Raw genomic sequence first — 14,072 nt, forward strand, 5'->3', positions numbered from 1 at the left:
TCAGCATACACATAACGCATTTAAATTCACTCATTAATATGAGTACTTGAATTATCTCATTCAGTATTTCCGACTTCCTATAAGTATATGAGTATGGTATTCATCATATTCTACACATTTACATATACATATAAAATAAAACAAAATTTGTCTCTAACATTAGCGTTTGAAATCCAAAACTTATTCGGAATTAGATTGATTAAGAGAAAGAGTAGATTCGGTTCTCATTCTTTCTAACCTCCTTGATTCATAATTAATAACTTTTCTCCTTCTAAATAAGCAAACATGTGTTCTCTTCGTGTACAAGAATTCTATTCATAACTTCACATATTTCAAGTAAGTAAACATATCTAAATGAAATTGGAAAATGAGATCTTTACGGGATTTTTCTCTCAGACTATTCATAGTAGTTCATGTAAGTGTGATAACTACATATAAAAATCAAATATTTTAAGTTTGATTTTTATATGGTACCACACTCATACATTTGATATATTAAACTCATGTGTCTAATAGTATCACGCTCAAATTTTCTTGCTCTTGTAGAAGCGGCTTACTTTGTAAGCCTATAGGCATGGGAAAAATTAGAGCTTCTTGCTCTTGTAGAAGCGGCTTACTCTGTAAGCCTTTATTATTTTAAATAAATTGATTATCATTATTATCAAATTTTATTATTTTAAATAAATTAAAAAAAAAAAAAAAAAAAAAACGCTTACGTTAAATCCTCATCATCATCACACACTTCTTCGTTCTCTCAATCTCTCTCTCTCTGTAAGCTTGCCCATCCTGGTGGCGGCTCTTCTTCAAGATTGGATCGGCCTCTCTCTCTCTCTCCCCCTCCCCCTTCTTTCTCCCTCGCTTGGAATCGATCTGATTCCGTTACGATCCGCCGGAGTTTCAACCGAACAATCGCCATGGTAGTCGGCGCACATCCACAGCCGCAACCACAGCAGCAGCTACAACAGAAACCGCCGCAGCAACCGGAGACTTCAGCTGAAGAGGAGGCCTTGAAGAGGAACACGGATTGCGTCTACTTTCTCGCGTCGCCTCTCACATGCAAAAAGGTTTGCCCTCTGTTTTGATTTGAATTTTGTTCTGGGTATTCTTGCTTTCAATTTTAGGGTTTTAGGGTTTCGTTTCTGGTAATATCTTTTTGGGATGGGCCGAAAGTGTGATGCAATTCCGGCTATAAGTTTCAGATTTAAAATTTTCATGGAATTTGGATATCAATTGAAGGGGATTGGAATTAGGTTTTCTGGATATGTTCGATGTCAAGAATTCTTTAGATTAAAGTATGTTCCTTTAGTTAATTCTGATTTTCCTGTACTTAAAGAAAATAATAAAAACCCTTGTCTCAGATTTATTTGTACATCCCAAGGGCTAATTATGTTAAATTGCTGCTAGATTATGTATGTGATAAGTTTCAATGGCAGAATCATGGTTTCGAGGCCTTGGAATCTCGATGAGCTTGCTTTTAGGGCTGATTTAATTGATCTATGAGAAGCTTTATTTCGAGCGAAGTTATGTTTGAAAATGGTGCTTGAAGCTCAAAATTAAACCCCTTTTCACAATTTGGGGCTTGTTAAGTTTTTTTTGGTAGCCTGCTTGATTGCATTGTCTCTGTTACATTTGATTCTGAGCTAGGAAAAGTTAGTTTGTTACATAATATGGAATATACTTCTGGCCCTTTATCTCATAGGGTATGCTGTGTCTTTTTTCACTTTAGTTTTTGGTGTTTATCCTTCGTTACGTGGCCTAGTGAATTCCTGAGTTTGTTACTTGAAGCGTCCTTATGTAAAGCCAAAAAGCATGTTTCTGTACTAATATACCACCAGTATTGGTTTGATTTCCTCCATGCTAACCTCATTGATGCTCCTGTTGACAGGGAAGTGAATGTGAATATAGACACAGTGAATACGCTCGTGTCAACCCCAGGGATTGCTGGTACTGGTTGAATGGCAGTTGCTTGAATTTGAAATGCGCGTTTCGGCACCCAGTAAGTCTTTTCTCTCTTTTATTTTTCCAAATTTATTTGTTTCACGTTTAAACCTGTATAAGGGCTGGTTTGGTATTGCTGTGCTTTGAAAAAAAGCTGCTGTGAGAATAAGCGGCTGTGAAAAAAATCAAGAGAGTGTTTGGTAAACTTTTTTGTAAAAGTGCTTTTGAAAAAAAAAAGCAGTCTGATAGTGGGTCTTTTCATTAAAGGAGCACTGTAGCTCCGTGTGCTTTGAAAAAAAGCCAGTTTTCCAAAGCTTCAAATAGCAGCTTCAACTTTTTCTTTTGATTTCAGCTTATTCTCATAGCAGCTTCCGAAATAAGTATTTTTTTTTTCAGTTTACCAAACACCTAAAACCCTCACAGCTTTTTTTTTAAGCACCTCACTCCCAAACCACCCCTAAGAATGTTCCTTCTTGCCTGTAAACCTTTACTACGTTTATCTAACATTGTTTCTGACCATCTATTGTTCCTCTACAGCCTCTTGATGGATTGTTAGGAAGCCCAGCTGCAAATTCTGCTGGACCTTCTTTGCCTCTATCACATCCTGGGGTTACGCCTACAACACCTGCAACTCATGCTGCTTATAACCCGAGTAAACAAGCAGTCCCCTGTATTTTCTTCCAAAAGGGGCAATGTTTAAAGGGTGAAAAATGTGCCTTTTCGCACGGACCAAATCCTATGGCTAGTAGTAAATTTCTGCAGACACCAGCTGCTCCCCATGGTACGGAGCCTTCACGTCTTAAGAAGGCTTTTGGTGGCCTTCAAAAGTGCATTCAAGAGTTGAAGGTTCCCAAGGCAAGTGTTGCAAAGTCTGTTGGAGTGCCTCCTGAAGCTAAACCTGCTCCAAAAATTCTGACTGCACCAATTAGAAATGGAGTTAGCATTGAGAGGAATGTGCAGTCAACAAAAGCATTGGATGATGAGGCTCTCAGATACAAGGCAACAAGTGTTCCCCCTGTTATCAATGGAGGCTCAACAAGTCGGGCCAATCATTTACCCCAGGTTCATGTTTCAGACTATCATGGTTTTCAAAATGTGAAGGATGTTGATGAGCATTTGAGGGAGTCTTCCCCTGGATTTGATGTTCTTGTAGATGATGAGCTCGGAGATTCTGATTACTACCACGGTGAAGATCGGTTCGGAAGAACAAGAGGTCATGAGGGAAGGAACTTGAATTCTGTGAACGAATATGATTTGGACCGTCCTGTTGATTACACTTCAATGGCTGATGTCGATCGAGAAAGGTTTTGTGACCCACGAGGCTATGACCCTTATGATCGCATGCAAGGGCAATACGCATGGGACCAGCACAGGGCTTCATCTGAGAGACAGTTAGTGGGTCCTGCTCGTCTTGAGAGGAGGGGTTATCGCAAATCTGAGAGTCCGGAGAACATTGATGAGTTAGATCTGCGACATCGTTTATCTAAGCATAGGAGGGTAAACGGTCTGAGATCCATCGTCAGCCATGACTATGCAGTAGATGGTCATGTTGAGGAGCGGAACAACCGTCCTCTTAGGGATTCACAGCAGTTGCCCCCACATGAGGGCTCCCGAAGTAGTCGTCTTCATGGTAGAATAAAGCTTCCAGGCGGGTCTTCTCCAGTCAATGGTAGTGACTTGCATCAAGAAAGGGAAGTTGACAGAGCTAGGAGTCAAGGTAGATTGTCACCCAGGAGGCCTCAGATATCCTCCCACCAAGGAAGGCTTCGAGACAGAATTAAAGGAAGGGTGGAAGAGGACTACGATAATGAGAGGAGAAATTTTGGTGCTCCTCTTGTTAGGAGAGAGATAATGGATGACCGAGGTGATGACTTTTCTCGTCCAAAGCGTCTTCCAGATCTGAAAGTTGTGAAAGATGCAGAAAATAAGGAGCAATCTTACCTTGGAAAACGGAAAAGTGTGATGGATAATAATAATCAAGCAGTAGGAGATCTTTCATTTGAAGGGCCAAAGCCTCTCAGTGAAATTCTGAAGAGGAAGAGAGAAGCTGAAGCAGCAGCAGCTTCTGGGAGCAGGAAATCTTCTGCCCACGATAAACGAGGCAATAATCAGAGAGAAAGCAGGGAGAGCAATCAAGGCAACTCCCAGACTGCAGTTACAGAGACGAATAACAGTCTGCCCCCTGCAGCGAAGGAAGAGCCCAAGTTTGCAATGGCTGATGCAGTTGGAACTGAAGATGAAAAAGTTGATGTGGCTCCTGGTCAGTCTTCAGAAGGACATGAAGTTGGAGAGGTCGAGGCTGAAGAGGGGATGATTTATGAGGAAAATGAAATCGAAGGTGATGATCAGAGGGAAGGAGAGTATGATTACGAGCAGGGGGATGAGGGTGACTATAATTATGAAGAAGGTGAAAATGCAGAGGGCGAAGAGGAATACCTGGAAGAAGATGAAGACGGGGATGACTTTGCTAAGAAGATCGGTGTCATGTTTTCGTGATTGGGCAAAGGGGAAGGGGGTGGGCAACGGAACGAGGATCGACGGCTCTTCCACAAAGAGCGTGGAGACACTTTTAAACGTACTGATTAAGTAAACATGGCTGCTCTGGTTTCTTAACAGAAGTAGGGATTAGCAGGCCTTTTTGTCTCTCTTATGTTAATCGAAACAGTTTCGTTGTATTTAAATCTGATTTAGTGGGATTTTTTTTTTTCCATTTGTGCTTGAGGCATTTTTTGCTGTGCTTGTTTGAGTGCATGGCTGCAGCCTGTGTAACAATAGATGGTCTCAATAAGATTTCTCTCTTATTCTCTCATTTTCTTTTCCTCCCCCTTTTCAGTTATCTTTCTATTGTTTGTTCCCTTGCATGGGTTGATACGATGCTTACAAATTCATTTTTAATAAGGATACTTTTAGGTTCTGACGTACAGGAGTTGGGTCAGTTAGTTGGGAATGATATTTGGATGCTGATTTGGACGGTGGTCGTTCTGACTCTGTCATAATGTTACGGGGTTTCAGTGATTATTACGAGGTTTTAGTGTATTTGAGTATCATCTGACTATTGACGGTACAACTCATGTTGCATACAGTTTTCATATCTTGTGAATCGTCTAACTAACCGGCTAGTCAAGTTGCCATGTCTTGTGCATCCCCTTTGTACTGAATTTTGAATCTTCTTCACTGAAAATTATAGACGATTAACAGTAGTTTAGACTAACAATAAAACTAAATTTAAGACGTCAAAAGCATAAATGGGGTTTAAATGATATTTCCGGGATTGTGAGGACTTGGGCGGCTGTTTGTGTAAGCCCCTTGAGCTGAGCTGGAGAAATTTTTCATTGTGACGTGAACATGGGTGGTACACCACGTGTTTTTATAGAAGTGGTGATAAATTTTATTTTTTAAGTTATTAATCATTTAACACATATATCCCACAATTTGTATAATGACATATGATGTACCACTCCGTATGCCGATCACATTGAAAAATCTCTCCTTGAGCTGATGTTTTTCTTTGTTCAGCGGTTCTGCTTGGGCTTCAAGCCGGATGTAACGAAAAAAAAAAAAAAAACTAATGAAAATAGCTTCAAAACTTTGAGTTTTAACGATAAGAACAACATAAAGGGTAAGATAAATAGTACTATGATTGATTTTTTTGTGTAAAAATATGATTTTTTGTTAAAATAAACATCACCGGAAGTTTTTCGTTAAATTTTCCAAAAAAAAAAAAAGTGTATAAAGTGGGTTCTATTGAAAGAGACTGAAAACGGGTCGGGCCTGTCGGGTCAGCCTCTGTACTCGGTAAATTCTCTTGCAGCCAGGCTCATTTCATCAGTTGAGACTTGAGAGTCCATCCTTCCCCAAAGCTTCCAACTTCCTCAAAACCCTTAAACCCTAAACAACCATTTTTCCAATTTCCTCTTCGTTTTCTTCACCGCACGAGCTATGAGCGCCCATTATTCGTATTCATCTGCAAATCCATGGAGGTCCACTCTCTTCTGTAAAAATGGAGCTCACTGAAGCCGCCGCTCTCGTTTTCTTCTCCTCTTTATTTTTCTTCATCTCCTTCTTCTCAGAGATGCTGCTGTTTCTTCGCAATCTCTTCCGAACGGGTTGCAGAGCCTCCTCCTCCGCATCGTCTCGAGTAAGCCCTCTCTCTTCGATTCCTCAGTACCCATCTAATTGCCGTTTTATCAATTTATCTTCTTTAACTTCATCATCATCGCATGCTACTTCTCTTATAGCTTGCCCATTTGTTTGGTTCACCGGTTTCTTATGCATTTTTCGCTTCCCGTTTGTCACCAAATCCCAACCCAGTTCGTTCCCCGAAAGTTTAAATACTGATTCTTTGAGTAGAATTGTTCAACACGATTACTGGGATGATCCCAGAATTGTAAACTTGTTTGATTCGGCATTGGCGCCGATTTGGGTGTCCAGGTTTTTGGTGGAACTGAAGGGTGATCCCAAGTTGGCGTTGAAATTGTTCAAGTGGGCAAAAACCCAAATTGGGTTTCGCCACACTACTGAGTCTTATTGTATTTTGGTTCACATACTGTTTTTTGCTAGAATGTATGTCGATGCCCATGAAGTTCTTAGAGAGTTGGTCTTGTTGAGCCGGGCATTGCCAGGTTGTGATGTGTTTGATGTGTTGTGGTGGACGAGGAATGTTTGTCGTGTGGGATTTGGAGTGTTCGATGCATTGTTTGGTGTTTTGGTTGAGGTTGGAATGCTTGAGGAAGCAAGTGAATGCTTCTTGAGGATGAAGAAGTTTAGAGTTTTGCCAAAAGTGCGGTCTTGTAATGCGCTTTTGCATAGGTTATCAAAGCCGGGGAAGGGCAATTTGTCAAGGAAGTTTTTTAAGGATATGCTTGGGGCTGGGATTAATCCATCAGTTTTCACATACAATATAATGATTGGTTATATGTGCAAAGAAGGCGATTTGGATACTGCTAGTTGCTTATTTGCACAAATGAAACGGATGGGCCTCACACCTGATGTTGTGACATATAATTCTCTCATTGATGGATATGGGAAGGTTGGACTATTAGATGATTCGGTTTGCATATTTGAAGAAATGAAGGATGCAGATTGTGAACCTGACACAATAACCTTCAATTCTTTGATTAATTGTTGTTGTAAATTTGATAGAATGCCCCAAGCTTTGAATTTTCTCCGTGAGATGAATAATAATGGGTTGAAGCCAAATGTGATAACTTATAGCACTTTAATTGATGCCTTCTGCAAGGAAGGGATGATGCAAGAGGCAGTCAAGATTTTTATGGACATGAAACGAGTTGGTCTTTTACCTAATGAGTTCACCTATACTTCATTGATTGATGCGAATTGTAAAGCTGGGAATTTGAGTGAAGCACTGAAGCTGAAAAGTGAGATGTTACAGGCAGGGATTAGCTGGAACATTGTAACCTATACAGCTCTACTTGACGGGCTATGTGAAGACGGGAGGATGGACGAAGCAGAAGAAGTCTTTAGGGAAGTGCAGAAATCTGGAATAATTCCTAACCAGCAAATATGTACTGCCCTTCTTCATGGATATATTAAAGCTAAGAAGATAGAAAATGCTATGGAAATTTGGAATGAAATTAAGGGGAAAGGCTTTAAACCAGATTTGTTACTCTACGGAACCATCATTTGGGGTCTTTGCTCCCAAAATAAGCTTGAAGAGTCTGAGCTTGTGCTCAAGGAAATGAAGGGTTATGGATTAACTGCAAATCATTTCATTTACACAACACTTATGGATGCTTATTACAAAGCCGGAAAAACCGAGGCGGCGCTTAATCTTGTACAAGAAATGCGAGACAATGGTGTTGAGCTCACTGTTGTAACATATTGTGCATTAATTGATGGTTTGTGCAAAAAGGGATTGTTCCAAGAGGCAACCAGTCATTTTAGGACAATGCCCGACCTTGGTTTGCAACCCAATGTAGCAGTTTTTACAGCCTTAATTGATGGTCTTTGTAAAAATAATTGCATTGAAGCAGCTAAGGAGCTCTTTAACGAAATGATAGATAAGGGTTTGATTCCGGATAAAGCTGCTTACACCACTCTAATGGATGGAAACTTAAAGCATGGAAATCTTGAAGAAGCCTTGAGCATTCAAAATAGGATGAGAGAAATTGGTATGGAACTTGATCTGTATGCATATACTTCCTTGATTTGGGGGCATTCTGAGTTTGGCCAGGTGAAACAAGCAAAAATGTTGCTTGATGAGATGATTGGGAAAGGTATCCTTCCTGACGAGATTCTCTGCATTAGTCTGCTAAGAAAGTACTATAAGCTAGGGAATCTGGATGAAGCCATCGAGTTGCAGATTGAAATGGTAAACAGGGGTCTAATATCTGGAACTTGTGATCATGTGATTCCTAATGCAGGAACTTGAGACGACAGGGTAATTGGTTATCCACCCTTGGTTGGCTGGTATGTGTTGAGTATCTCAATTAGAATCAATGAATGGTATGCCTTCTTCTAATTGGAAGTACTCGAACACAAGGACTCTGAACTGGTGTCTGGACGGATGGGTGAAATATGACAGCTATCTGTTGAGTGTTGAGGCATAATATAAGATTCTCTGTGGTCCGAGGAGGAAAAATCTTCGACGCTCAAAATCTTTAATCTTTTCCCAGGGTGAGGTTTATTATTATTTTTTCTTCCCGCTGTAGCCTTTATGAAATAAGTTAGCAAATACTTATGAATGTTGAGATAGTTTTATAAACTACTTCTGGAATTCATAATTTCTTCTTACATTTCCTTCTCAACTTGTCCAGCTGCGGTATTCTGAAACTGTGACAGTTGGATAACATGTTGGAGCTGGAATAGCTTAATTGGAAGGCGTTGTTAGGTTATCCAGCTTCACTTGAAAAATATGCAGAACAAGGAGAGATGATTGACCAGACTCAGTTAAATTCGATGAAGCTAACGCTTGACTAGCAAGGTGCAAATTTCACTCGACATCTTATAGCCTAGATGGCCATGTTCTCAAGTAGCTCTATCTCTTTGCAATCCTTTGCCTTTACTTTAGTCCATTACTTATGTTGTGCTTTGGAAGATGGCTTTGGCTGGCTATATCGGGCTATTATCATATTGTATTTTGTTATTATTTTTATTAATCTAGGTTAAAAATGGCAGGACGAGAGGCAGCAGCAGCGGCAACAATGGCAGTGGTCATGGGGGCAAATATACCGGTAGAATCAGCTATCACAATGTGGGGGAATGTGGCTGGCTGTGGCGACTACCATGATAGTGGGAGAAGTTTGATGATGGAGACAGCAGTGGTGGCGATGGCAACACCAGAGGTGTTGGAAGTAAGGTAGTGTTCAGTGTTCACGGAGGTTGTGGTGGCATATCATCTTGTAGGAATTTGCTACTTTTCCAATATAAATCAAACAGATGATCTTTCACTACTAATAAATCATTACTTTCAAGTCTTAAATACCTTGAAAGTGCTTGTTTAGAAAACGCTTTTATTACCGAAAATTATTTTGAGCTTCCGCTAGACGTAGACGGAAGCCCTTTTGTGGCTAGAAACGCATTTTTAGGCATTCTAAAAGCAGGCCCACACAACTCCTGCCCTGCGTGCCTGTTGAAGAATGAGCGGGCGACTCATAGGCATTGGCTTGGTTAAGGGAACCCACCAGAATCGTAGCGAAAACGAGTCTTCATAAGAAAATTGTCGCGCTTATGGACTCAAACCAGGTGATCTATCCACAACCAGGATGAAGCTTGGGTGAAACCAAATGGAGGTCCAAACCAACTGATGTTGAAGAATCAACAAATGAGTTGTGGTTAGGGGTGAAACGACACTCGAACTCAAAGCAAACTGGTTATCCTTGAAATGCTTTGAGGCATAGTAGTTAACTGGACATCTAGGGGTAAGCACTGTTTCAGATGGGCCACGAGAGCGGTCCCAAATCAAGGCAAACTTTAAATATTAGATATGACCTCAAAATAACATAGGTCAAGGTCGGACATGAATCTCACCTGAATCTCCCTATCTATCCCTTTGAGTAGAAGTTTAGTTTCAAACTCCGGTTTGAATAGGAGAAGTATGCCAATGCACTGGTGATCAAATTGAACTATCCATGTGGTTGAGAGCCATCAACCCAGAGGCACAATGATGCAATTATCAAGGCGTGCTCTAATAGTCCTCTGTGCGGTCCTCCCACTAGGAGCCTGCCATGCCAAAAGTGAGGGAAACCCCATCCCTCTCTTTCATTTTTTACTCTCCCATGTCACCACATGGAGGGACATATGACATAAAAAAGGGGATCTCATAAACTTGTTCCGGCCTAGGATTATAAGCTCATGAGCTTAGTCTTACTTCACAGTCGAGAAACGAAAGAAAGACTTCCATCTCCAAGTTTAACTAAGATGTATCTCGCTTCCTTTTTGGTATGAAAATGAGGTGATCTAGTCACACCTTCCATTACGACTTCACTCTAGTAACTAGCCGTACCTTCGAACATGGATATCTCCCATAATGTGACAGGCTGTGTTCACAAGGCTTGGGAACGAATTCACTATTGTGTGATTGATTGGTAGTTACTAGCGATTTTGGTTTTATGTAGGCGTGTTGCAGCTTACAATTCAAAATGAAGACAGGTCTTTGGAGTTAGCACACCCTAGCGGGATTGCGACCCTTTGTCCCGGCTATTGTAGCACGTGTGTCGCTCAACGATAAGGGGCATGGTTACTTGACGTGCTTATTTTGCATTAGTAACACATCACATGATTTGTATAGAAGTACGAGGAGGGAAAGGCTCACGGAAGAAAGCGTGAGGGCGCGCCCATGCTATCCCCTCCACCTCCTCCACAACAAATCATATAAGAAGACCGAAAAGCCAAGAGCCGTGTACCTGGCTTGGAAGCTGGTGCGGAGGTCGGAGTGAGGTTCGGAAACTGCTTTTGGAGAGGTGCGGTCTCAGCCTTGGATGTCTCGTCTCTCAGTCGTCTGTATAGCCGTTAAATTTAATTAGCCTTCGAACAGCACACCACTAATCCGCTAATGAACTTCACTAATCACTAATTAAACACCACCACCACCTTCTTCCCTTATTAGCACAGTGTCTTCCTCCTCCTCCTCCTCCTCCTCCTCCCACTCTCTGCTTTGCAGTTCGCAATTCGATATTTACAGTCCAGAATCGACGGCGGCGATGAATTTGGACGGCTGGCATCGGCTTTGGTTGTGGAACTGAAATTTGAAGAAATGGGGAGTAGGGTTCAGCAGCACTACGCCATGAGATCGCCGCCCGCCAATTCCTATATTGGCAACGCGCTTCACGACCTCAACACCGCCGACGCTGCTCGCCCCGCCGCAGAGATCGACTCCATCGATGGTGATTCCGTCGCTGAAGATACCCACCTCCGCGAGGACGACGGCTCCGGCGCCGTTGTCGACGGCTGTATGCACGAAGCGTATACCAATTCTTTGCCTCTTCACTCGGTTCGCCTTGGAGTTGAAGACGATCGCTCCGCCAGCAGTGGCGGAGGCTCTTCCACTTCCAGGGCTCCCTACTGTCTCTTGTCACTTCAAGGTAACAACTTTTACACAATTTCTTACCTTTTTTTTGTAGTTGTGATCCTAAGTTTGGATTTTGAATCAAACCCGTTTGGATTTGGATTGAATTCAGATGTTTCGCCTATCGAATCGGCTAGGGCACGGTTTCTGCAACTGATTGTGGATCATTTTATTAGTGAACATGTGGTTGAAGTGCCTAATTCTGAGGCTGCTTCTTCTGCTGAGTACAATGGTGCTCTGTCTCACTCTGGGCAAGAAAAACTAAACAAGAGGAAGCCTGGAGAGGTGCGGTATGAAGGTGACCCCAGGCTGGCTTTGCCATTGATGTATGTGGCAAATATGTACCAAACTTTGGTTAACGATGCGAATATTAGGCTTTCGAGCTTGAGTGGATTTCGAGAGAAGACAATTGGGGTTGCCCTTGAAGCATCTGGTGGGTTGTACAGATGCTTGGCGAAGAAGTTTCCCAAAAAAGGTATTCAGTTTCTCTACACTTACTAACATTTATGCTGATTGCTGAATCCAATTTACCTGTATGAACCTTGTCGTTTTTTCGTGATATTATCTGATTTGCCTGTATCTTTCTGAAGGACCGCGTACATTTAGAAGAAGAGAGTTGGCCACATCCGTTGAAACGAGGACGAGATTTCCAGAGTTGGTCATACAAGAAGAGAAGCGAGTTCGTTTTGTGGTAGTCAATGGTTTGGATATTGTTGAAAAGCCTACTAGGATGCCTACTGATGATGCTGAGTGGTAAGTTAGTGTGATATGTTTTATGATCTTTCCTTTTCTGAAGACTTGATCAATGCTTTCCATTGGGCAATTCATGCTCTTTGGGCAGTGTTAGCTTACCACACTCCATATTAAGAGTGCCTAAATCTTTTCCCTTCATCATTTCGTGCTCTTTGCTGCAGGTTCAAACGGTTGACTGGTCGGGATGAAGTAGCAGTCTATGCTCGAGACTTTAAGTTCTACTCTCCAAGACACAAGTATAGACGTGTTGCGTCAAACTCCTCGCCTAATAGTATCACCAGTTTACCTGTAAGCTTAATGTGGTTTATTTTACAATACTTGGTTCATTTCATTAACTTTTACAATGAATTTAAGGTCAGATCAACCGTGAAGAATACAGCTCAGTAAAGAACGTTCTGAAAATGTGGTTGGCTGTTAACTTGTAATGACATAGGTCTTTCTCCACGTGGTCATGTTTGAGTTCATCCAAAAATTACGATTGCATGATAAAAAAATTTAAATTTTGTGCTACTTATAGAAGGAAATTTACTGTGGAGTTATCGATTCATCCTCTTAATTATCCTTTTCAGACATTTCCCGGCACTGATAATTCTTCCATGTTGGCTGCTGCTCAGGGATTCCGCTCCGTAAGTGAAGAGTTATTTTTAGGCTTAATGATTAGTGCAAGAATGTTTTGTGTTTGATTGGATTGTCAATATATTGAGAAGAGCATCATCAGCCTATGTCAAGACTGTTTTTGGCCCTTCGTGTGTTTCTGTACACATACAAAACATTTGTCCATCCGAGAATGGAGATTTATCTTTTTCCTTTTGGCAGCCACAGAATCAGCAAACAACTCCTCCGTGTAAGCATCATATGCAACCCCTGTCGCACCAGCCTCAGTTTCAACCTGTTCACCAGACTCATCACCAATCCATCAACCAAAGTCCGCATGCTGTTCATTATTCTCAAAACCATCAATGCGGTGCTACCTCGCACCTGCCTGAAATCGCTCATGCTCACCATTCCCCAACCATGTCGCAACACATGGTTTGCTTACAACCCCTCACTGGAGGCCATGTAGGGGGACGTTTGCATGTCTTGGTGAGTTCTATTTCGCACTCTATGTTTCTAATTCACCTTCATCTCTTGATGTTTTCACTATGTTTAGAATGAAGATTGTCTGATCTGATGAAGCATATATTGACGAACCACATCAGAAATGTTCCTTACTGATCATATTTTATTTCAGCCATCCAGTCCTGCCAAGTTTTGCGATGAATGTGGGGCGCCGTACTTGAGAGAAACCTCCAAGTTCTGCTCTGAATGCGGCGTTAAGAGGTTGGGAGTATAATACGGTGTCTAGACGCTCTACAAACCAGCCATGTAACATTTGTTCTCCATTTTGCTGTAAATATATTTAGCATTACAATTATGTCGTACTCAAAGAAGATCGATTTCATGCCTACATTGCTCAAAGAACACCATGATAACGTAATTTACTTCCTTAACTTTGGCAACGACATGTTCTTCTCGGTCTCCTTCTTTACCTTGGCCGTCCGCCATCTCAAAATCTTCTTGCGTTACGTGAACCCTTGTGTCCCTCAAAGCAAGCATGCCAGCCTCCGTGCAAACGGCCTGCGCCATGGAAAAATAAAATGACCATAAAGATGGGACTTATTCATATGTATCGAGTTTTATTAATTTCGAGTTCGATCCATTCAAAACAAATATGTCTCTTCCCTCGCTTCAAGGAGAGAACGTTTGATTCTAACTGAAAAGGGATGGTCGTTTAATTTGATTTTGTGGTTGTACTTTGAGAAAAATCTCAAATTACCTACGGATTTATATAATAGAATTAAATTACTCGTAGTTC

The 14,072-nt window shown here is 41.4% G+C and overlaps 3 protein-coding genes across 5 annotated transcripts; all 3 read left to right on the plus strand.

Moving 5' to 3' along the window:
* Nucleotides 1-729: 729 nt before the first annotated feature.
* LOC126596728 (zinc finger CCCH domain-containing protein 17-like) lies at nucleotides 730-4,747 on the plus strand. The gene is made up of 3 exons (XM_050263403.1): nucleotides 730-1,064; nucleotides 1,886-1,996; nucleotides 2,476-4,747. The coding sequence occupies exons 1-3, from the start codon at nucleotides 915-917 to the stop codon at nucleotides 4,432-4,434; spliced, it is 2,220 nt and encodes a 739-aa protein (XP_050119360.1). The 5' UTR covers nucleotides 730-914; the 3' UTR covers nucleotides 4,435-4,747.
* Nucleotides 4,748-5,735: 988 nt separating this feature from the next.
* On the plus strand, nucleotides 5,736-9,405 carry LOC126597810 (putative pentatricopeptide repeat-containing protein At2g02150). Of its 2 annotated transcripts, XM_050264647.1 has the most exons (4): nucleotides 5,736-8,338; nucleotides 8,441-8,574; nucleotides 8,715-8,881; nucleotides 9,076-9,405. In XM_050264647.1, the coding sequence occupies exon 1, from the start codon at nucleotides 5,939-5,941 to the stop codon at nucleotides 8,327-8,329; it is 2,391 nt and encodes a 796-aa protein (XP_050120604.1). In that variant the 5' UTR covers nucleotides 5,736-5,938; the 3' UTR covers nucleotides 8,330-8,338; nucleotides 8,441-8,574; nucleotides 8,715-8,881; nucleotides 9,076-9,405. The 2 variants fall into 2 exon arrangements, with proteins under 2 accessions (XP_050120604.1, XP_050120603.1); XM_050264646.1 differs by having other exon boundaries at nucleotides 5,737-8,574.
* Nucleotides 9,406-10,779: 1,374 nt separating this feature from the next.
* LOC126597096 (uncharacterized protein At2g02148) lies at nucleotides 10,780-13,719 on the plus strand. Of its 2 annotated transcripts, none has more exons than XM_050263863.1 (7): nucleotides 10,780-11,480; nucleotides 11,577-11,939; nucleotides 12,055-12,217; nucleotides 12,379-12,505; nucleotides 12,787-12,852; nucleotides 13,034-13,300; nucleotides 13,449-13,719. In XM_050263863.1, exons 1-7 carry the CDS (start codon nucleotides 11,153-11,155, stop codon nucleotides 13,548-13,550), a joined length of 1,416 nt encoding a protein of 471 aa, XP_050119820.1. In that variant the 5' UTR covers nucleotides 10,780-11,152; the 3' UTR covers nucleotides 13,551-13,719. The 2 variants fall into 2 exon arrangements, with proteins under 2 accessions (XP_050119820.1, XP_050119822.1); XM_050263865.1 differs by having other exon boundaries at nucleotides 12,787-12,843.
* The last annotated feature ends 353 nt before the right edge of the window (nucleotides 13,720-14,072 follow it).

This window comes from Malus sylvestris, chromosome 13, assembly GCF_916048215.2.
Source record: "Malus sylvestris chromosome 13, drMalSylv7.2, whole genome shotgun sequence".
NCBI classification, from domain to species: Eukaryota; Viridiplantae; Streptophyta; class Magnoliopsida; order Rosales; family Rosaceae; genus Malus; species Malus sylvestris.

Coding starts and splice junctions, on each gene's coding strand:
- LOC126596728 (XM_050263403.1), top strand. CDS start 915: ATGGTAGTCGGCGCACATCCACAGCCGCAACCACAGCAGCAGCTACAA. Junction 1,065..1,885: donor CGCCTCTCACATGCAAAAAG/GTTTGCCCTCTG, acceptor TCCTGTTGACAG/GGAAGTGAATGTGAATATAG. Junction 1,997..2,475: donor AATGCGCGTTTCGGCACCCA/GTAAGTCTTTTC, acceptor GTTCCTCTACAG/CCTCTTGATGGATTGTTAGG.
- LOC126597810 (XM_050264647.1), top strand. CDS start 5,939: ATGGAGCTCACTGAAGCCGCCGCTCTCGTTTTCTTCTCCTCTTTATTT.
- LOC126597096 (XM_050263863.1), top strand. CDS start 11,153: ATGGGGAGTAGGGTTCAGCAGCACTACGCCATGAGATCGCCGCCCGCC. Junction 12,506..12,786: donor ATAGTATCACCAGTTTACCT/GTAAGCTTAATG, acceptor TATCCTTTTCAG/ACATTTCCCGGCACTGATAA. Junction 13,301..13,448: donor GGGGACGTTTGCATGTCTTG/GTGAGTTCTATT, acceptor ATTTTATTTCAG/CCATCCAGTCCTGCCAAGTT.